Raw genomic sequence first — 22014 nt, forward strand, 5'->3', positions numbered from 1 at the left:
GTACAGCTGGGGGTACTGGCTAATGAATTCTGCTTTGTTTAAAACACAGCGATCAGTCAAGGGTCAAAACCCAAACTCCAGGGATGAGACCAATTCAAATTCCTTGTTGTTTTGCTCACTTCCTAGACCAGATGTATCCATCTGGATTAGAAATGTTGATTTGCAAGCAGCAATTTTGTTTTGTTATATTCCATGATAGCCCCAGGACTCTTTGTGCTTTGCAGAAGTAGTTTAGTCATATTGAAGACTAATTTGCAGTGTTTTGAGATAATGAGGAAGGATGATCTCCCTGAAAAATCAGATTATGCTAATTGCTTACTGCTTGTGAGGTTTGCTTCCCCTCTTCTGTCTGCATATAGAGAAAAACAATCGTATGTGGGAATTCAAGCTGTGTATGAAAGAAACTAAATGGCCCAAGATATCCTAATATTCGTTTAAAACATCCCCTGAGGAATGTCACTTTTGGTGAACAAAAATTTTAGTGTAAACTTTAGTCCAGCTTGTGTAACTTATTAACTTACCCGTCCTGGGAAGAGTCTAGTGACTGCACGTTTACTCACTGTGTAGGAACAGCAGTGGCTCTAAACATCTCACCATGGCTTCACAAGTGCCTGCCTGCTGCCTAAGCTGAAGCTGGCTGGGAGCATGGTGTTACCGTGTCCCTGCAGTGGGACACAAGATGTGTTACATCTAAAAAATGCTATTTGAACTTTATACTTAGATGGGCAGGGCTTCACTATGCTGAGCTGAAGGATAGCACCACCTTAGGCTGACCCTAAATTGGTTACGTCTATCAGTTTATCCATACCTTAAATCTCCCGAGGAATTTTGCTTCCTTGTTTCTATTGATTGTTTTGGTGTTAACTACTTTAGTTGTGTTTAACTTCAGGTTTCTTTTAACCAAAAGCTACCCTTTCAAGTATAGATTTTAAAAATTACTCCAACCAACCAGCGTTTTGAGTGGAGTACCTTTTCATCATTGACTTGCTTTTCAAACATTACTCAGTTGCTAACCTTTTTTCACTGTTAGTATAAAAATGCAGACTTTATAGGAGGAATTCAATGGTTGCTGTGTTTGTGATGAAAGGAATTTTTTAAAAAATGTATTTTATCGGTGCTCTTTCCTTTTTATGGTTCTTGGGTTTATTGATTACTTAGTGAGTTATTGAGTGTACATTCTGAGATGTACTTGACTGTCTTCATAAATGCTTAATGTTCGTACGTGACTTTATTCTGGAAAGGAGCATAAATGGTTGCGTTTCTGAAATAGAGATTTCTAAATAATTATGGCTAGAATTGGTAATGCTTCTTATGCTTAAGTTGCTTCACTAATTTTTGTAAGAACCTGTTTTCAGTTGCTTCTAACTTTGCTAGACGTCATCTTCTTGGGCTGGGTGCCTGCAGGCTGAGATCATGCTCTGCTGTTAAAGTTTAATCTAACTAGGTCAGTAATTAGATTCTTTCTAATATAATCAAGAGATTCTGAGTGCACAGTTTTCCTCTGGAACTTGACATTTTGCTGAGGTGTTATGCTGAGATAAGGGATGCTCTCCTGCTGTTCTATTCATATTCACTCCAGTAGGTAGTCTGATAAGCCTCAGTACAGTGGCAACTCCATCCTCTGAAAGCCCAGCAGTGCTGGGCATGTTCATCACATCATGGCTCTGCTGTCCCAGCAATGGACAGTCTTTGCACTGCGGTACCACACTCGAGAGCAGAGAGTTTGCTCTGTCCAAGCTCCGAGCCCTTGCTGCGTGGCTCTGGGGAACTCACTTCTCATTCCTGCCCCAGTTCCTAAGCCATTTGGAAAATAAGTAACAGTTATGCCTGTGCCTTAACCTAAAGATTTGCAGCCTGCCCATGATTTAGGCTGGGCTCAGTGCATGGTTTTGTATAGTAGAGTTCTACTTTTTCAGCCTTTTGGAGTAATTTTTAAAAACCACATTATAGGGACTTCAGAAATGCAAAGCCAAGCATCCAAACACTGGAAAAAGCCAGAATAGTACACTTTTTACCTAAATAGGCTTATACCATTTTTTACGGGAGCTCTGATTCATTCAACCCATGAAATAGTGCTCTGCAAAAAATGGAAGTGGTGCTGTTCAGACCGGCTCTCTGCTGGACTTCTGTCTTGCTAACTCTTATGGTCTTGCTGTAAATGAAGTTGAGTTCCAACCTGGAGAACTGAATTCTGTATTAATAATTTTAGAAGAAACCCTTCTTTACAATTCTAAAAAAAATCTACTTTAGCTAAACTTTCGGCAACTAATTCTGTGTTCCTCTTGTTTTGGATGTCAGCATTGTCAGCAAAGATCAGATGTGCAGAAACAGTCTCTGCAGCTGACATGGAAATTAGCTGGAGCTGTGCCTTGAATATCAAGAGCACTATGAAAAAGCAAAGTACAACCACGTTTCATTTTACGACGTAGACACAGGAGATTCAGCACTGACTGTTAAAAGAGTTAAGAGATAACAATAAATAGAATCACTGTAATTATTTATTGACAGCATCATGCTACACCTCCCAAACTTGTGCTCTATTAATGAAGTCTTTAGACATTTAATTTCTTCTGTTGATTTAAATTTGTGGTATTTATGTTGTTAATCTCTTGAACTGCTTTTTGGAATATGAATTAGAAAATATGTTGAAATTTGTGGAAAAAAACTAAAACAAATGCTGGCAGTATCTAAGTGCACCTTTGCATGACTATGTAACTGAGACTGTGGGAAGATTTAATTAAAGCACTGCCTCTTTGATACAGATATATTTTGATTGTCTGAATATACGCTGATTTCTTAAAAGTGAAACAGATTTGAATCTAGTTTTTTCTTCATCAGTTTTCACCCTTTCCACATAAGGAATTATGTGCATGTCTTACTGCAAGGACAGGACTTTATCCTGAAAAGGAAAGTCTTTCCCTCTCTCTTTCCTTTTTACATCTCTGTAAGCAGCCATATGGCTTTCAGGTACAAGGAGTCCTCAATACGTTCTGTTGCTGGGTGGATATCTGAAAAATGAGAACAGTCACTTACTTTGCTTGGTGTCATCTACTGGCTAGCTTCCTGAAGTGTGCCATTTGTACTTTTTCACATAAAAATAGTAATTTAAAAAAGGAGGGGAGGGAGGAGAAACCAGTCTATTTTGGAACTTTACGATGGAGCTCATCTGAGTGTGAAACTTTGTATTTGACTATTTAGTTTGAAAGGCACATATCTTGTTTGGGGAGAGAAGAAGAGTGTGGTTGGTTGCGTGGGTTCTTTTAACAGCTTCAGTAGTTACTTTTGGAGTGAAGACATAGCTACATCAACTATTTTCAACATAAACAAGTGCTTATTGTTTAATGATGGGGATCTTCCAAACTCAACATTTAGACCGCTCCTATGCAGTGTGATCAATTTTAACTGACAAGGCTGTCGCATAGTTCCTGTTGAGATGTTTGTTGTCTACATGTTGTAGTTTGCCTGTTTACAAGGATCACTAGGCTGTTGGTGGCTGTAATAAATGCATTTAATCTGAAATTTTCAAAAGCTCCATAGCCATTTTCACTCTTAATGCTTTAATTGAATTCAAAGTCTTGATAGTGAGAGTAATAAAACATGAATTTCTCTGAGAACGTTTCTGTGCAATGCCTGTGGAGGTACTGTATTAAAACATATATTAGGTTCATTTTTCTATCCTGAATCCCCCAAAGTTTTGAACTTTTCCAAAATAAGTACACGGCATAGTAAAATCCATGTTAAAATGAGCATTAGTAATTTCACTTATTTAAATATTGAAATTAGTAATTTAACTTACTTAAATATTGATTGTATTGCAGATGTTAGGAGGGGAAATCACAAGCCCTGAGCTGCCAGCTGTCTGCACTGCCTCCATCTCTGGGTAACAGCCTGAGCAGTTTACCAGGCAACCATGTATACAATAAGGTTTGGGGCTTTTAAAAATCTGATGGTAGTTCCTGTCTTCTCCAAATGCAGTGGGCCTCCTTTCTTCATCTGTATATTTTGAAAAAATAATGTGTCTACAACATGCTCGAGCGTGTCCAGAGAAGGGCAACGGAGCTGGTGCAGGGTCTGGAGCACAGGTCTGATGGGGAGCGGCTGAGGGAACTGGGGGGGTTTAGTCTGGAGAAGAGGAGGCTGAGGGGAGACCTCATGGCCCTCTCCAACTCCCTGAAAGGAGGGTGCAGAGAGGGGGGATGAGTCTCTTGAGCCAAGGGACAAGCGCCAGGACAAGAGGGAATGGCCTCAAGCTGCGCCAGGGCAGGGTCAGACTGGCTCTTAGGAAGGATTTCTTTGCAGAAGGGGTTGTTGGGCGTTGGAATGGGCTGCCCGGGGCAGGGGGGGAGTCCCCATCCCTGGAGGGGTTGAAGAGTCGGGTTGAGCCAGCGCTGAGGGATCTGGTGGAGTTGGGAACTGTTAATGTTGGGTTGATGGTTGGACTGGAGGATCTTCAAGGTCTTTTCCTGCCTAGATGATTCTGTGGTTCTGTGATTCTGTGCTTGACTCAGCCTGGCTTCCATCCAGCCAAATTTCAGAGAAATTTGTGGAAATACAGTGGACATTAGCTGTTGCCTCTGCAAGCAAAAGTCAGCTCCTGATTCCCACACTGAGCCGCATCCTGCCTTAGCCACCGTATTTCACAGTGTACATGTGTTTACATAAATCATACGTTTAGGCTGGACAGGTGTTTATATTTGGTCCCTATGGCAGTCACGTAGTTGCTCGTGATATCGTGCCTCTCCCTGGCACTGGTTTTACTTCCTTGTAAGAACTACAATTAATGAGAACTATCTTACTCTGGGCATCTGTAGTTGATACACGCTTCCCACTGTTGAGATTTGCATTATGTCCTCTGGAGCCCTGAAGAACCGAGCAAGGTTTTTATATCTTTTTAAACCCCTCCCTATTCCTGTGTCTCCACATTGTTCGTAATGTTCTTTAGACACAAAGGGACAGACTGTGACCTTGGCTAATGAATAAATCAGCTCCATCTGTCCACCCAGAGACAGCCTCCTAGCACAGTAGGCCTTAAGGGCATATTTGTATTGCGCAGCGTGGTTAAAAATATCTAAGCTGATTCCAAGCAATCTGGTGTGTTCACACAGTGTAACACAGTGCTGGCCTGGTGCTGGGCCAGGATGTAGGTAATGGTGGCTTTGGGTAGGTCTGGTTAGCTCTGAGAAGGGGCATCACTGGGGGTGTAGCTATGTATTCTCACTACTCAAAGCAGGTTGTGTGTCCCCGTGTGATGCTGCATCGCTCCGCTTGCTGTGTCTGCTCATGCACTAAGTGGGCACAAAGCTGAGTACTGAGTACTCAAGACACACTGTCTTAGCCAAGATCTTACTAAGTGGATGCTTCTACTACATGTGGTCTTTTTTTGACGGGTTAAGAGATGCAGACAAGAGCGTAATATTCTGAAATTTTTCGACAGCTCTGAAACTGCATCTCCATAAACTTTGGCAAATTTCTTTGCCCTCACTCAGATGACAGGAGAGTTAGGCTACCTGGCTAGGTTTCCTTCAAGTATTTTGAAGGGGGGATGTACCATCTGAGTTCTTGGTGAAGCCTTCAAGTTTGTTTCATCTAGTGGTTTGTCCACGTTAGAAAAACTTTGATTGGTGTCCTCATAACTGGGCTCTGCTTCTCAGCATAAACAGAGATTTCAGATCTGATAGTTTGTTGCCACTAAAAGAGAGCTATCTCACCCGTCACCGCGCTTGCATCACTTAGCTTGTGCTAGAAGCAGTACTTGTTGGACTCGATACCACCACTTAATCCAACACAGAAATAACCATGCAAAAACGCCATCTCCCCCTGCAACCTTCCACTCCAAACCTGGCTGTTTTCTTGCTGTTAGTCATTTGAACTGTCTCACAGAAGCTTTTTAGCATCACAGACGGTTGAATGAAGGGTGCAGGACTGCGCAGTGAGAAGGAGAGGAAGAAAGAAGTGGATAAAGACAAATGCCTGAGAGCTCCCCCTTCCAGGAGCAGAGAGGCTTGAGCTTGAAGAACAGAGTTGAGGTGCTTTCCCCTAGGACCAGGTCATCCACATTTCTTGTGTTGTGCCTTGTTGAAATAGTTCACATTGAGACACTTTGTTTCTGTATAATATTTTTAATATCATTTACTCCTGTCCCTGGATTTTTTTTTTTTTTTCTATTTCTAATCTTTTTTTCTCATGGTGTGTCTTTGCTGCAGCATCTGTCACCATCCCCCTTTGTCTCTTATGTCACTTTATCCCAGTGGGCCTTTACTGACACTTTAATATTCTCAATACAGCGTTTACATCACAGGATGCAAAACACCTTAGTTTTCCTCTTTTTCCAGTGGTTTGTGTTACGGTGAAATAATTCACACAGATGTCCTGTTAGTGGGGAATTGTATCAGAGGGTTATTTGGTATTTGGACTTAGCGTTTCCAGAGAGGCTTTTGGCAGACATGGTCCATCACATCGACTTTTCCTGCTTGTTTCCTGCACAATCTTTTGACAGATCGTTTACTAAGAATTTTACCCAAAATATGCAAAACTTCAATTATTATTTGTTTCAATTTGCTGGAGTTTATTTTTAGTTTAAGCACATGCAAGTCCTGACACAATGAGCTACTTCCATAATTTTTCTTGCAAATGATTTTGCTTGAGCTGTGCACATGATGAGAGAAAAAACCCACCCCAGCTTTACTGTGTCCCTTGAAAAGGAGCTTTGCCAATGATGTCAGCGGGAGAAGGAGCAGGCAGTGAAAGTCAGTGAAAAATAGGTTTTAAGAATGTGCTTCTCTGCCAGCGAGTGAGCCTGCTTACAGCAGTGCAAAAGGGCATTGAATGGCTCGAGCGTGTCCAGAGAAGGGCAACGGAGCTGGTGCAGGGTCTGGAGCACAGGTCTGATGGGGAGCGGCTGAGGGAACTGGGGGGGTTTAGTCTGGAGAAGAGGAGGCTGAGGGGAGACCTCATGGCCCTCTCCAACTCCCTGAAAGGAGGGTGCAGAGAGGGGGGATGAGTCTCTTGAGCCAAGGAACCAGCGCCAGGACAAGAGGGAATGGCCTCAAGCTGCGCCAGGGCAGGGTCAGACTGGCTCTTAGGAAGGATTTCTTTGCAGAAGGGGCTGTTGGGCGTTGGAATGGGCTGCCCAGGGCAGGAGAGGAGTCCCCATCCCTGGAGGGGTTGAAGAGTTGGGCTGACCCAGCGCTGAGGGATCTGGTGGAGTTGGGAACTGTTAATGTTGGGTTGATGGTTGGACTGGAGGAGCTTCAAGGGCTTTTCCAGCCAGACGATTCTGTGGTTCTGTGATTTAGTTGGCTGTTAGTTACATCCTCCTTGTACAGAACTCATCAGGATATGGAAAAGCAAATTCTCAAATGTTTTAGTTTTTCTGTTGAACTGTGAGATAAATAACTTGTCCCCCAAATATATATATGTGTGTATATATATAATTTATTTTATATGAGCAAGATTGTGGACTTTTTAGCATTGCTATTGGAAGAACACATTTCCTATTTATTGTTCCACAAATGGCATCCAAAATACTCCATGTTAACTCTTACCATTGAGGAAGGAATGTCTTTGTTTAGAAAATTCTTTTTATATGGATGTATATACACAGACACACATATATGTCTGTGATTTATCTACAACTGGCAGATAAGCATTGCCATATATATTACATGTGATTTCTCATTAGAGAAATTCTTTAAAATTACAAAACCATGATGCAGCATCAGGCTCATATTGATGATGTGACAATCCATGGAAACATATTTAAGATACGTGCAACAGATTTGTTTCCTACTTAGATTGTCACGACACCTGCAGAGGTGAGATCTTCTTTTAAATGCTTCATAAAGATTCAGAATTGGCCTTTTGCTTTCTATTTGCTTCCAGATTAAATAGTGGAGGAATGCTTCATTCCTATACAAATTGAGTCATTTGGCTTCAAAGTCCTCCTTTAAATTAGAATTTTTAAGAGTGTTTGTTAGAGAATTCTTCTGGGACTTGATCATGGTATAATTATTACTTTGAAACTTTAAATTTTTCTATCACATTTTGCTTCCATTTCATGTAAGAAACTGCTGCCCATACAATTCTGCCATGAAACTGATACCACTGTGCCAGTCTTTATAGCACCACCCATCTTCTGACCCGGGCACAGCAAGAAATACAAGGTTGTGCGTTTAAAATGCTGCAGGAGCCAAATTCAATATGCAGGGGCTCACTGTAGCCGTTGAATATAGAGCATGTCCTTTTAAAATTCATGACTGGTATGCATGTTTTTCAAGTTAGAACATGGCTTATAAATATTAATTGGGTCAGTGATTCCAGTGAAGAAACTGCAGATACACATCAAGGAACTTTTCCAACGATCTAATCCTTTTTATAATTATTTGTCATTACAAAAGTTCTTTCAGTTAAAAAAGAATTGAAAGTTAGGTTTAGGGCTTTATAACAGTTTAGAAGTTTTCTGGTTGTGATTTATGCAGGTTTAATATTAGCGAATGTGCAAAAGATGTTACTGCACAGTTTTGTTGGAAACCATGATATGAAATGGGTCTACATTAAAGCATTTTTTAAAAAGAAATTCCTCTCATATTTCTTTGTTTTCATCTCCAGAGGGATATAAGAGACTCTGAGGAGAGGCAGAGCATTTTGCTCCTTCTCCACATTTCAAATCATGAAAAAAAAATCTGTCTGAAATCACACATGTTACTAATGCTAGTGTCCTTCAGAGGCCCCAGAGCTGTTCATGATAAAATCTCTGGAGAATCCCAGTGTCTGTCAAGGCATGAACGTTACAGACATTTGTTCTATTAAATTCAGTTCCTTGGAGGATGCAGTTAAAGCACTGGTTTGGCTGAACAAAGGACCCCGGGCACTGTTGCTCACAGCCCTGACCTCTGTAGGGGTGTAGGAGCCAGCTGCTGGAAGCATCCCAAGCCAGTTCTGCTCTACTTTCTTAGGGAGAGCAGGGTTGCACCGTTAGTATTACGAACGTGATAAGCAAGGTGTACTTTTGTATTACTCATCTTTATAATTCTCAACGTTGGCTTACAGGTCTCATCTTACAAAACCCAATTTAACTAGCTCAGTTTAAGCTATATGCATCCTTCAAATCCCCTGTGTCTGTGAATTCACAAAATGAGAAATACACCATGCGTAGGGATTTTCATGTTCCCCAAGTAGTATACTAATTGTGTTTTTTCATCAAGAAGAACAGTTGCATACATTAAGGCCTATCTCAATTTTACATGTTTTTACCAAAACTATTTGTCTTTTCTGTTCCTGGCACTTCCAACAAAAGTAAACAGAAGGGAGAAATAACTTAGCATGGCATCTGAATACTTTCTTTGGGATTTTTTTTTTAATTTTATGGTATTGAGAGCAATTGGGGTTGGGGTTTAATGTATTGAGCAGGAAAGGATATGCTTATAGCAGGAACCCAGCAGGGAGAAGCGAGCAGCAGCAGTCTCAAAGCTTTACACTTACACTTCACTGACGATTTTTTCAAAGTACCTCATTCCGTTTAAACCAGACAATGTAGGTCAGTGCTTTTGGGGTGGGAGGAGGAGGAATTTAGTTCATCACTGGTGGACATCATCATTACTATTTTTCCAAATTAATTTATTTGGGGATGAGTGTTAAGAGATGTTTAGAACCAGATGGTTAACAATGCTTTCAGGATGCTCTGCTAGGCTATAAATCTCCTGGGGACCACGTACACGGTCTCAGTTGCGACCTGGTGTAAGCAGAGAAGACAAGAGATTGAACTTACGTTTGACAGTACTGCGTGACTCCTGGAACCCAGCTGACTCCGAACCCCAGCCCAGGGCTTCACACTCGCGCTCCTCCCCTTGCCCATGCCTGGCACTGGTGCTTGCACCTCCTCTGCTCTTTTCTGCCAGCCAGCACATCTTCCAGAGCCCCACGCTGCGCTTACGTCCGTCCTCCAGGGTCTGGTACACCCAGTTGGGAGTAAAGGCAGCTGCGTTGTTAAGAATAAGTGAGACCAGGGCTACCAACACAGCTGTGGCTACCAGTTTCTGGACAGTCATATCTGACTGTCAGCTTGCTGCCAGTCTCTGTTTGCAGAAGACACGAGGTCTCGATCAGCTGCAGCACATTGAAATTGGACTTGAAACAGAGGCAGCTTTGCTCGGATGTTACGAAGGGCTAGAGGACATCACCGTTCATTCTCAAAGTCAACTCCAGAGGTGTTTCTGATCAAGGAAATGAGAATTTTGCGAGGTAGGTAGGAGAATTCCATAAAATAAGAACACAAAGAAGGTTTTTAGGTCCTTCCCAGCTTTGGCTTATCCACCTTCTTGCACTTTGATAAGTAATGCCAGTCCTGTGATGAACTGAACGATAGGGAGGTCCATTCCTTGTGAGACGAGGCGAATCCAGAAAGAATCCAGACTCGATGCTTGGGAGCCTGAGCTGGTGCCGGGGCAGAGGCGGGGATGCTCAGCAGCAGCGGGCCAAGTCCTCCGAGTCAACCAGCGCCGCTCCGAAAACCTTTTTTTCAAGTGCAAACTTCAGAATATCCCGCAAAGCGCGACAAATGTCATCCTCTCAAAACTAAGCCAAACTGGAGGTGAATGCTGTCATCCCCGAGGAGCTCTGCGAGTCTGGAGTATCTCAAGGAGTTTGCTCTGCCGTGTCCCTCTCTGAAGATCCGAGCTGCGAGTGCAGGGCCCGGAGAACAGCCACTGCTGTGAGGAAAAGGCCCCCCCACCTCTCCACGAAGAGGAAATGGCTGTTTTTGTGGCTGGTTTTGGTGAGCGTCAGGGCGTAGTCGACTGCAACAAACAGAGCCAGTGCCACGGCAGTCAAACATTAACAGGATGTGTTTCCTGAAAGGAAAGGACTATGGAGACTTCTAAAGTTGTACCTCCTCCCCTCGGAGAGCCCCCCTCCCCGCCTCTCCCCTCCTGTCCTCCCGGCAGCACAAAGCAGGGCTGGGAGGACGGGGCTGCACATTGCAGAGGAGCCTGGGGAGCAGATCGGAGTCCTCTGTAAAAGGGAAAAAAGAAATCCCCAGCCTCAACCCTTGGAACATAGGTCTGCAGACACGGACTGCGGAGAGGGATTTTAAAATGCGTTTTACCGAAAGCAAAACAATAATGGGGTTATCTGTTGAACAGCATGATGAAAGTGGTGTGTGGGGGGGGTCCACTGGCGTTCCCCTTCTGCTCTGCAACCCTAGAAGGGAGCATGGCAGATAAATAGAAAATAGAAAATCTCGAGATTCTCAACCTGATAAACGAATTTGAGGCGTCTGAAAAGGCAGTTGCAAGTGTCACGATGTGAATGAAGTTGAAAATCGCTGCATTGCAGCACTGGTACTGCAAAGCTGAAGGGAAAGCTGCTCTAATAAACAGATTCAAAAAGAGTTACGAGGATGTTTCAGACTGTCAGCACGGATGTTTCCAGAGGGGTCTTGCAGAGAGGCTTCCCAAACGGCTGTTGGCTGTTCCCATCGGGTGCCACCGCTGGCCGGACGGGCCAGAGGTCACCGTCCCTGGGGGTCTGGCCCTGCGGTGGCCACTGCCGTCTGCTGCCCCCCAGGCCATTACTGCCCGTGGCTGTGCCCTGCCGTGGGCTGAGCCTGTTCTTTAGGCTGAAAAAATACTCTACCAGGTGTAGTATTAAATAGTATCTTGTGAAATGAAGGTGTGACGTTCTTGTCAACAGCCTGGAGAGGGAGCAGGAAGCAGCCGTGGCACAGCACCCGCATCACCAGGTGCATCTGCACCACAGCAGCACCCGAGGTGTTGGGACAAGAGTTCACATCAGTGGAATTAATGAAATTAGATTAGAAACTGATTTAATTTTATAGCATCTCTGTTTTACCTGCTAAGTTATTTGGCCCCAATACATGTAGACAAACTGGTTGGAAATTTTTTGAAAAGCAACATTTTATTTTCTAAGACTTGTTGCTGAGAGGAGTGGAAAATATTTCAGTGCAGTTCATATGCCCCTATAATTAGTTTTCAGCTATTGGAACTGAATGTACAAATCTGGCTACGAATTCACCCCTCCTCTGTGCGCTTGGTTCCTTTTTAATCCTTAAATGGGTTAAGCTTTAGGTACTTTGAGCATCTTCGTACTTTGACAGCAGTACAGCATCTTTGGTTTCTTTTTTTTTTTCCTGTGATTGGTCATGTTCCTGTACATCTCTGGTTTTAGAAGTTTCCGTATAAATAACACACTGGTGTCTGCCATTCTTCAAAGAAAATTCCTAACAACGACGACTGTATTTTTGTGTTTTATAACCCATGGATTATTTGTCATTATTTTAAGCCTGTGATTCAGCAGCAAGACAGATGATGTTCATATACAGCTAATGCCAGGAGAGATTTATCTTTAGGGAAAATCTCTTCTACCCACTTGCACCCTTGCTTCTGCCCCCTCCTGTCTTTGATTTTTGTGATTTGTTGAAGTCTGAGCATGTATTTTCAGAAGGGCACAAACTTTCTTCGCATGTTATATGTAAAAAAAAAAGGCAATTGTATTTTACAAAGGCTGAACAAATCCGTGTAATAATTTAAGACTTAGTCACGTCTCTTCCTCTTTCCACTCCAATTATTTGGTGTGAGAATATTCAACCTCTTTTTTGAATTCCAGCAACATTAAAAAAAATTCTTCCTACGTCATACTTGTATTTGAGCATCAAAGGGACCAGGTGATCTAAACGTCATATGGCATTAATTTGTGGTTTGAGATATATGATACTTGAGAAATTCTTCATGTTTCATAGGCAAATCCATGCAAGTCAATGAGTTTGCATTTAGGGCAGCTTTCCCAGAGGAAGAAAATCTTTCTGTCTCCCAGACTGCCTCTTCTCGTGGCTGCAGACGAGTGGGTGGCTGTGTAGGGAGTTGCAGCTGGGAACAGCTGTGGATGAGTCAAGAGGATCCGTTCACTGCCACAGAAAACACAGGAGGTGGCACTGGGACTGGTGTCAGAAGTTGGCTTTCGATCGGATGCTTCACCCCTCTAGCTCTGGCGAGGTGGCCATCTCCAAAAAGGCTGCAGAATTTTAAGTCCTTGTGGTCTCTGTTGATGGGGACTGCCACATCACAAATGATTTGGGACTTTTTGTGATAATGGAAAATTTTCGGGGACCCCCCATCATGGCTTACAGAGCAGAAAGGCCAGCAGCACCGCAGCCTCCAGCTCGCCCGGGTAATGCAGCACTGGGGGTGTCTGAGGAGCAGTGCAAGGCGTAGGAACTGCTGTTGGCTGCAGTAATTCAGCAAGCACATGATTTTTTTTTTTCCCATGGCAAAATTTCTGGTGGTTGTTCTTGTCTGGAAGTAGTTGTTTGCTAATTGTTTCTTCCATGCTTGAGAGTGGTTCTGCTCAGGGGTAGGTTAAATTACTCCATACAATTTGCATAGCGGCTTATAAAGCATTTTGGGTCTTTCTGGGTGAGAAATCAGTTATGTAAAAGTAATTTTACTTTCAGAATCTTAATAATCTAGATTATATCAGATAAGTAGTTGCTTCCATACTGAATTTGTCCGTTTACTACCTAATAAATTCTGTTTACAGTTGTTTATGCAGGGCATAATCTTTTTTTCTATTGTTTTTTAATAGACAGATAGCTTTTTGTCGTTCTATTCAACTAATAAAAACATCTAAAGATATAAAATTGGAGAATTCCCCAAATGAATAGATCACATTAAGTCAAAATTAAACACGATTTTCAAAGATCTGGTAAACTTTCCTACCCTGCTCATACCCAAATGGCTCAGTTATTCATTTTTGTTACAGTTTTAATCAAATGGTTCTTGTTGGCACATTCAGAGTCAGTGACATTCTCTGTCCTCACTCAGAAATCTCGTGCTTCCAGGACAAACCAGTCCAGCAATCCTTCTGATCCTTAAAAAAAAAAGCAGCACCTTAACGAACACTTCTCCACTAATCAGTGTGCAGCAGTATGTTCAGTTGCTGTGCTTGCTGCGTTCCACAGGACACACGAGTTTTGTCTGATGCAATTCACACTGAGCAGTAGCTTGGTGTTGGGTTTATCAGGGTAAGGTTGGAACAGACAAAGCTGTGGATTTAATATGATATCATAAATACTGCTCTGTAAAGCTTTTGTTGCTTTATCAAATACTCTGTTTCTGCCAGGGAAGAGTTTTTAGGAATAATCCAGACAGCTGTCAATGTTTTGTTCCTACATGAGAAACGCCTGACCTGTTTCACAGAGAAACACTCATTTGATATGAATAATGCTATCAAGGATCTCATTGAATTGTTACAACTTTTCATATATTATTTAGTTCCTTATCTTTTAGTCCCACTGAACAGGCATAACTAGAATCCAATAAACACATTTTAAAAGCTCCTAACATAATTTAGCTACATCAGAGAAAACTTCATTTTTTCAAGTCCTGAGTTTTTTCCGGGTTACGAGAGAACAAACAGTAAACCACCAATTTTGACATTTTAACTCTCTGTTTATTTTGCAGTGGTTTGAAGACAAGATCAGTGTCCATTTATATAGCTGTGTTTAAAACTTTACATAGCACATCCAAATGATCAGCTTTTCATCCCTGCTAACCTTAGGTGTCGTGTAGTTTGTCTTGTCTGACCATGTCCAAGCCCTCTTGTAGCCGTTATGGTCCACAGCAGGATGCTTTTATCCTGTGACTGGTCTGTTAAATCACATATATGTAAAGTTGATCATAAATGAATTATTTGGTCAGAATCACCTGCTGTTACACATTTCAGCCAGACTACATTATTATAACATGTTTTCTCAGGGGTTGGAAGGTGCAACTTTTAAGTTCTGCAATCCAGGCAAAGAATTCACATTTGAAAAATAGTAATAGATGTTGTTAATTTTCCTTTAGGAAGTAGCACCTGCTTTGTCCCATCCTTTTCCTTTGCACAGAAAATTCCTTTGCATAGAAAACACCCCTGAGCAGCACGTAGGCAGCAGCTGGGGGCTGGGGAAGGGTGGTGCCCAGTGCCCGGCAGCGTTTGTCACGGCCAGCCCAGACACATCACGTCAGGGGGAGTCTCGTAGCAAACCCTTCGCACCAGAACGGTTCATCTGCAGCGGGCCGGCTGGCCAAGCTGCTGAGAATCTGCTCGGAATTTCTTGACAGGGAAGTGAAGCTTCCTTGTCCCCACTGTAGGCTCAGCAAAAGCTCTCCTGTTGCTGGATTTATTTCCATTTTTGACGGCCCAGGCGGTGCCTGGGGCACAAGGGGACACCCCCCACTCCAGGTAGATGTATGCTTGAGGGACATAATTATATATTAATTTTCTATAATATAATGTTACAGGAAAGTAATAATATATTGTTATATATATATCATAGTGTTATAGATATTATATTAGTGCTGTAGATATTATATTAGTATTTCCCTTTGCATTATACAGTAATCATTTAAAGCAGAGTGCTCAGGGGCCTGTTCAGCAAAGTGGGGCCCAAATCCGAAGGAGATTCTTTTTTTCTCCTGATTAAGATATTTAGAGGCAAGAGACAGAACATATGTTCATTTTCCAAATATACCCCATTAACGAGAGGGAGAGGGATTTTGTAGTGAGATGCTTCAGACATATAAATCTCCAGCACTTCTAAATAATACTCCATTTACTGGATTTTTTTCTTCAAACTTTCGTGCAAAATGGACAATGAAAAATATATACGAACATGAGGGTTTGTAAAGTCAGACTGTTAGATGCTACAAGCATCGTTTCGTGGAAAAACAGATGCAAAATATTCGCTATAAAGGCACAAAAAGTCTTTCATCAAATACGTGGTAAAACTTGTGTCCAGTCTTAAGAAGTGTGGGAGTTTGCTTTCCAAATCCACAGCACTGCTGCTGTGGCCTGGGGAGTTTGGGGTGCAGCAGCAGCAGATTTATGTCTGGGTTTCCTGGGGAGGCGTTGCCCCCCCGCAGCGCTTGGGGAGCGCTCTCCCAGGGCTCTGCTCGCCCTGCGCTGCGTCTGGGCTTCGTTAGGTTTCCAGCTTTGGCTGATTAAGTGCAGATGAGAGCAGCTTTCCAGGGGGGAGAGAAGGAGGAGGAGGAGGGGAAGAACAGGAAATTCCCAGAGCATGAGCTGGGGGCAGGGTAAATCATTACTTGGCATTTTATATGCAACAGCAGGGCCAGGACTGGGAAGAAGTGCTGCTGCCTTTTAGGGGTGCAAGGGCAGGTTTGTCCTTCGCCCTACACTAACAACTGCTGAGAAATAAACCGCGGTTTTGCCTGGGATTTAAGCCTGTTCTGCACCTCCTGTTTCTTGTTCCTTAACCAGACCTGCATTAATTTGCCCACATTCCTGAGGGGCAGCAAAACCGATGGGCAGGACTTGGTGCTGGAGGTGTCCGCCTGCCAGGGAGGTTGTGCCATGCTGAGGCTGAGGCTGGTCTTCTTGAGCCACAGAGAAACGTGGAAGCGTGTTGCTGATGCTTCTAGAACCATTCTCTTCTCTAAACCCATCCCTTGCCAGCAGGCCTGCCCACAAACCCGCTGGGTGCCTCGAGCTGAATAGTTTTGCAAGGGAAATCTCTAAAAAAGAATTTGGCATTATACAATGTGTCTGTTTTCTCTGCTCAGCCGTGGTGTGGAGAGACTGGAGGTGTCCTTTCAGGGTGAAGGTAGAACTGAGATTCTGGCTAAAGGTCCCCTGGTCTTTGTGCAGGAGCTGTGGCGGGTCAGTGCCCAGGGTGTGGGAGCACTGGTGGGCTGCGTTACCCCCCCGTGGGGTTGGGGGGCTGCGGTCCGGGCCGTTGCCTGGCCAAGGCTTGGCTGCAGTGCTCCGTGGGGGGCAGTAGCTCTTGGGCTTTGTGCCTCTGTTAAGCAGTGGGACCTTCTGTGTGTTGTGTGGTAGTTTATTTTTGTAAAGTATTTCAGATCTTTTGCATTTCACAGGGTGGTGTTATTCTGGTACCTTTCTAGTTTTTAAATAAGATATAATAAACTATATATTAAAATATTTTTTAATAAAATATATTAAATGGGGGTGTTGATTGCCAGCCGGCTGAACAGGAGCCAGCAGTGTGCCCAGGTGGCCAAGAAGGCCAATGGCATCCTGGCTTGTATCAGCACTAGCGTGGCCAGCAGGGACAGGGAAGGGATCTTACCCCTGTGCTCGGCACTGGTGAGGCCACCCCTCGATGAGTGGGTTCAGTTTTGGGCCCCTCACTCCAAAAAGGCCATTGAATGACTCGAGCGTGTCCAGAGAAGGGCAACGGAGCTGGTGCAGGGTCTGGAGCACAGGTCTGATGGGGAGCGGCTGAGGGAACTGGCGGGGTTTAGTCTGGAGAAGAGGAGGCTGAGGGGAGACCTCATGGCCCTCTACAACTGCCTGAAAGGAGGGTGCAGAGAGGGGGGATGAGTCTCTTGAGCCAAGGAACCAGCGCCAGGGCAAGAGGGAATGGCCTCAAGCTGCGCCAGGGCAGGGTCAGACTGGCTCTTAGGAAGGATTTCTTTGCAGAAGGGGTTGTTGGGCGTTGGAATGGGCTGCCCAGGGCAGGGGGGGAGTCCCCATCCCTGGAGGGGTTGAAGAGTCGGGTTGAGCCAGCGCTGAGGGATCTGGTGTAGTTGGGAACGGTCAGTGTTAGGTCAGTGGTTGGACTGGATGATCTTCAAGGTCTTTTCCAACCTAGACAATTCCGTGATTCTGTGAAAATAATAACTACAAATACCTTAATAAGTATATCATATATGCATGTGAAGATGGTCTTTGCAAGCAAACGGTATGTTGCTGTGTCAGAAATACTGGCATACCTTGGCAGCAGTATGTGGAGTGTGGTGCTGAAGTGATTGGTCTCTCAAAGCAGAAACAGTTTTCTAATATTTTGCTGCAGCAGGAAAATTGAAATAATACCTTATCAGAGCAGTGTCCTTCTTGTGAGGGGTGTGTCTGCTGGAGAGAACCAGCCTCTGCTGCAGCTCCACAGGGACCAGGGGAGGTTTGTCTGTGGGCTTCCCCCCGTACAGCCACTGACAAAGTGGTGGGAGATTGGGACCCCCTGTGCAGAGCAGGGCCACGTTCGTTAGATGAATCATTCCTTCAAGTGCTTCTGGAAGGCAGAGGCAGGAGAAGGGATGGTTAGAGGAGACTGTTTTCCCATTTCTCAGGCATCTGTGCTGGTGAGCTGCTCTCAGCCTGTCTCCTGCTTTGGTCTCTGCGCTGAGTGAGCCCGTACAAGCACTGCTCTGCTGTGAACAATCCCAAACTCGGTGCCTTTGGCCTGGTTTGACCACAGTGCTGAATTCTGATGTGCGCTCACCATCTGCCCAGCCGGGACTGTTGGGGAGGCAGTGCTTGCCAGAGGAAAACTAAATGCAGAGCACATCAACTGGACACGATTCTTCCTCTGTATTTGTGGCACCCAAGCGGTACCCCGCTGCTGGAGCCTCTCAGGTTGATTTTGCAAATGGTTTGGAGTGGAGGCAAAAGAGGTGGGAGGGCAGAGCTCTAGCTCCTCAGGGCAGAGGTACATCTGGGTGGTCCGTGGCATACAGCTGGCATGGGTGCCAGAGTGGCCCTCGGGCAGGCTGTGAGCGGGGCGAGAGCTGCCAAAGAGGAATCCCAGGGGCAGCAGCTCCCACCAAGGTTTGAAGTTGGCAGGAGCCATTGCCACTCAGGAAAGCATAATACAGCCAAAGGAGGATGAGTAGCATCTTCTAAGTCCTGCTGGGTGTCTCTGTTATCTTTTAATTTTTGTACTTTAAAATACACTATTTGGTCTATTTCCTTTCAAAAGTTTCCACTCCCTGTAGTCTAAATAAGATTTCCCATCCGTTCATCTGTTCAAGCCCATGAACTCTCATCTTGCACTGAGGGAACTGCAAGCTGCCAAGGCTCTGAAAAATGAACATTTTGATTTCCTTTCAGAAACCTGCTGTTAGTCAGTTTGACAAAGCGCAGCACAGGCGCGTGTTCCTTCGCTCCAAGTGAAACGGCTTTGGCAACTTCTTCTGGCATGCTACAGAGTTTGGAAAATACATTTCTTTTCCTTATGCATGGAGAAGCACAGCCATGCCCACGTGCACAAGATTTGACATCTTTTACTAAAGACAGAACTCGCTGTCCTTGTTGATCAAAGCCAGGTGACAATATCTAACACAACCTTAATGATCTTTAAAGGTGGGGTTTGTGCTTTTCCCAGTTCCAGGTACAGGCAGTGGCTGAAATAAAAGAGAAACCAATTCCAATTTTTCAAAAATTATCAAGGTCAAATCTTCTGCTGATATAGGTCAGCATTTCCGTATTAGTGGCGATGCATAGACTTACACTCAGCAGGATCTAGCGCTGAAGTTTATGTAAGGCCTTTCCAGTTCAGAAACGACTGCGCTCTGTTTCTGTGTTCCTTTTGGCTTCCCATTCTGGGGTACTGGGACATGTCAGAGCAGCACATGGGAGGAGGCTGTGCTTGAACCACGTTCAGCATGGACATGCGCGTGTAAGAAATTCAGTAAAATATTCAGACATGCATTTTTGCTCTTCTAAACAAACAAAACTTCTGAACTGTCTGAATTTTGCCCCTGATTTATCACTTCTGATCCTATTGTATTTTCTCTATACTGTTTGGCCTTAATGAAGTTTATGTCTATATCCATCCTGATTACTACCTGGAAAATTTATACCAGTTGTAGTTGCAGATAAAAGCTGATCTAATTGTACAGTAAATTAGGAAAAGCATTTTTTCTCTGCCTTTCTTTACTGTGTGTATTTGACAGCATGTCGTGTCTCATCTGCTTTGCTGCTTCCTGGTTTGTGCAGGGCTTTCCCACAGCAACTGGGAAGAGAAAAACATTTTAATCATGGGAAAACTGGTAGGGGATTTGCTTGCAGATGCAGGACCTGAAGTGTCATTCAACTTTTTTTTTTTTCTTCCTTGCTTTTATCATTGAGATATTTTATGCTGCGTTGGTGTCTGGGAACTGTATGGACCATACTTTTGCTGAGGTTCACACACTGAAAAAAAACCCGTATTTTGAATGCTTATGGTTTCTATTAGTCAAACATATTGCATTTTATTCTGAAGAGCCTCAAATGTAAAGGGAATCTACAAAAATCTTTGCTTGTCACCCCATGTAATGGTCAGCTGTGTTGTGGTCCTGGCGTTGAGCAGTGCTGCCTGCTGAGACCCGATGTTCCTGCATGGGAGCACGGCGCTCAGCCAGTCCCTGCCTCTGTCTTGGCAGAGGATTTGGCAATGATGTGAAGTGTAAGCTCTTAGCCCTGAGGAGTTCTCATTCTGAGCATCACAAAGCTTTTCTTTGTGCTATTTTTAATGCAAGTTTTAAATTAGACCATGATAGTTTGGTCAGTTGTTCCCTACGCATCATTCCCTGTTCCTGAGTGCAACTATTAGGCTCCTAATGGCTGTTCCGTGTTTGAACTACATAGGGCAGTAGCAGGACATGTCCAGTGTAGGGATTACATATATAAGACTTTTCTTAACGTTTTACTTTCAAATTATGACCATCGACATGGGGATATTGTGAATAGGTTGCAGCTACCACAAGAACCACAGTGATGGGTGCATGGTAACTGTTCATACATGTGCAAGCGTAACTGCTTTTGTTCAGACATTGGGGTTAAACAAATGCCACAGTATTTCCTTAAGGCTGTGGGCATTCAGCTCCAGAACTAACCTTTATGTCTGAGGCCTATTTCTGTTCCTCTTCAATCTTCACACAGTCCGTTACATTCAGCAAGTGTCCCATGTACTAATGGTTTTCCTTTTAACACTCTCCTCTTTCCTTGCATCTTGCCCGCTCAGCACCCAAGCCTTACCTGTGACCCCATAACAGCTCTCCGTTTCTTTCCCATTTCTCACAGTGAGGCTGTCTGGGAGAGCATGGCTCGCATGTGCGTGAAGACTCAGAGGCTCGATGTTGCCAAAATTTGCCTCGGAAACATGGGTCACGCAAGAGGAGCCAAGGCGTTGCGGGAGGCTGAACAAGAACCGGAGCAGGAGGCCAGGGTGGCCGTGCTGGCCATTCAGCTGGGCATGCTGGTAAACCCCACCCGCATCCAGGAGTGCCCACCCCACTGAACTAGGGACAGAAATGAGAACCTGATCATTTTTTAAAAATTCTGAGGTGCAAAAACCTTGGAGGGGAGTAAGACCTATTGCCAGGTTTCCAGGGAGTGATGAAGAATAGTTCTGACAATTATTTTCCTGCTGTCAGGTTTTTATCCGAGGGACACAGGCATCTCCTTCAGCACTGCACAACCCCGAGCTGTGCGATTCCCACGTGACACTCCTCAGGGGCTTTGCCTCAACTCCAGAGGTTCAGCAGCCCCCCGAGCCCTTTTTGTGTTCCTCAAAAAGTAGATGGGAGTGAGCATGGCAGAATCTGATGCCTGGAAATAAGAGTACCAAGAGCCAGAGCTGCCGAAGGGTACAGCAGATTAATTGGTCTGTTTTCTTAACTGCTGTACAGAATTTATGTGGGAGTTCTACTCGCATATGAAAAACTGCTGAATGAAGGAAACTGCTGAATGAAGGAAACATCTTTTAAGGATGATTTATGTGTGAAACATTAAACAGAAGAAGTGTTTTCTTGGGGCATAATTCTTCCAAGCTTAATCATTCTAGGTTTGACATGTACTTTAAAGTCTTCTAGCTAAAATGTTTCAACAAACATATTTTAAGGTCCAATATGGGAAACTCATGTTCCATTTTGACATGTTTGTTTGTAGAGTGAAAGGCTAAAGCTGTGTTCTCCCAGAGAGCATGGGCTGCCTCAAGGCATTTAAGCAGTTTAGGCAAAATTGATGTTTCCTGCGGGGTTGGAGAGCTCTGGCCAGTCACATTTGCTGCCTGTGCTGTCTCTACTGCAGCTGTACTTGGCCTGCTCTACTACAGTCACCCAGATTTCCATCCTGGCTTCTCCTCTCCTGGGAGCAGTAACTTGCCTGCATCCAGCACAGCCAGAGGACGTGGTCAAGCTGTTCTCCCTGTACTCTGGTGCACGGGGTGACTGTCCCTTGTACTTGTATCTGGAGCCAGACCAGGCACCAAATACACAC

At 44.1% G+C, this 22014-nt stretch overlaps 2 protein-coding genes across 5 annotated transcripts in view; one reads left to right on the forward strand and one right to left on the reverse strand.

Moving 5' to 3' along the window:
- TMEM204 (transmembrane protein 204) overlaps positions 1-10884 on the reverse strand; it is a 32013-nt gene extending 21129 nt beyond the window's left edge. The window contains exon 1 of the mRNA XM_074840723.1: positions 9767-10884. Within this exon, the coding sequence (XP_074696824.1) occupies positions 9767-10046 (280 nt within the window). The 5' untranslated portion in view covers positions 10047-10884. The remainder of the gene's footprint in view (positions 1-9766) is intronic.
- Positions 1-22014, forward strand: part of IFT140 (intraflagellar transport 140) — a 91612-nt gene that overhangs the window by 61428 nt on the left and 8170 nt on the right. For all 4 annotated transcript variants that reach the window (XM_074840687.1, XM_074840685.1, XM_074840686.1 and 1 more), the window contains exon 19: positions 20818-20995. In XM_074840687.1, coding sequence (XP_074696788.1) covers positions 20818-20995 — 178 coding nt within the window. The remainder of the gene's footprint in view (positions 1-20817; positions 20996-22014) is intronic.

The sequence above is a fragment of the Strix aluco genome, chromosome 15 (assembly GCF_031877795.1).
Source record: "Strix aluco isolate bStrAlu1 chromosome 15, bStrAlu1.hap1, whole genome shotgun sequence".
NCBI classification, from domain to species: Eukaryota; Metazoa; Chordata; class Aves; order Strigiformes; family Strigidae; genus Strix; species Strix aluco.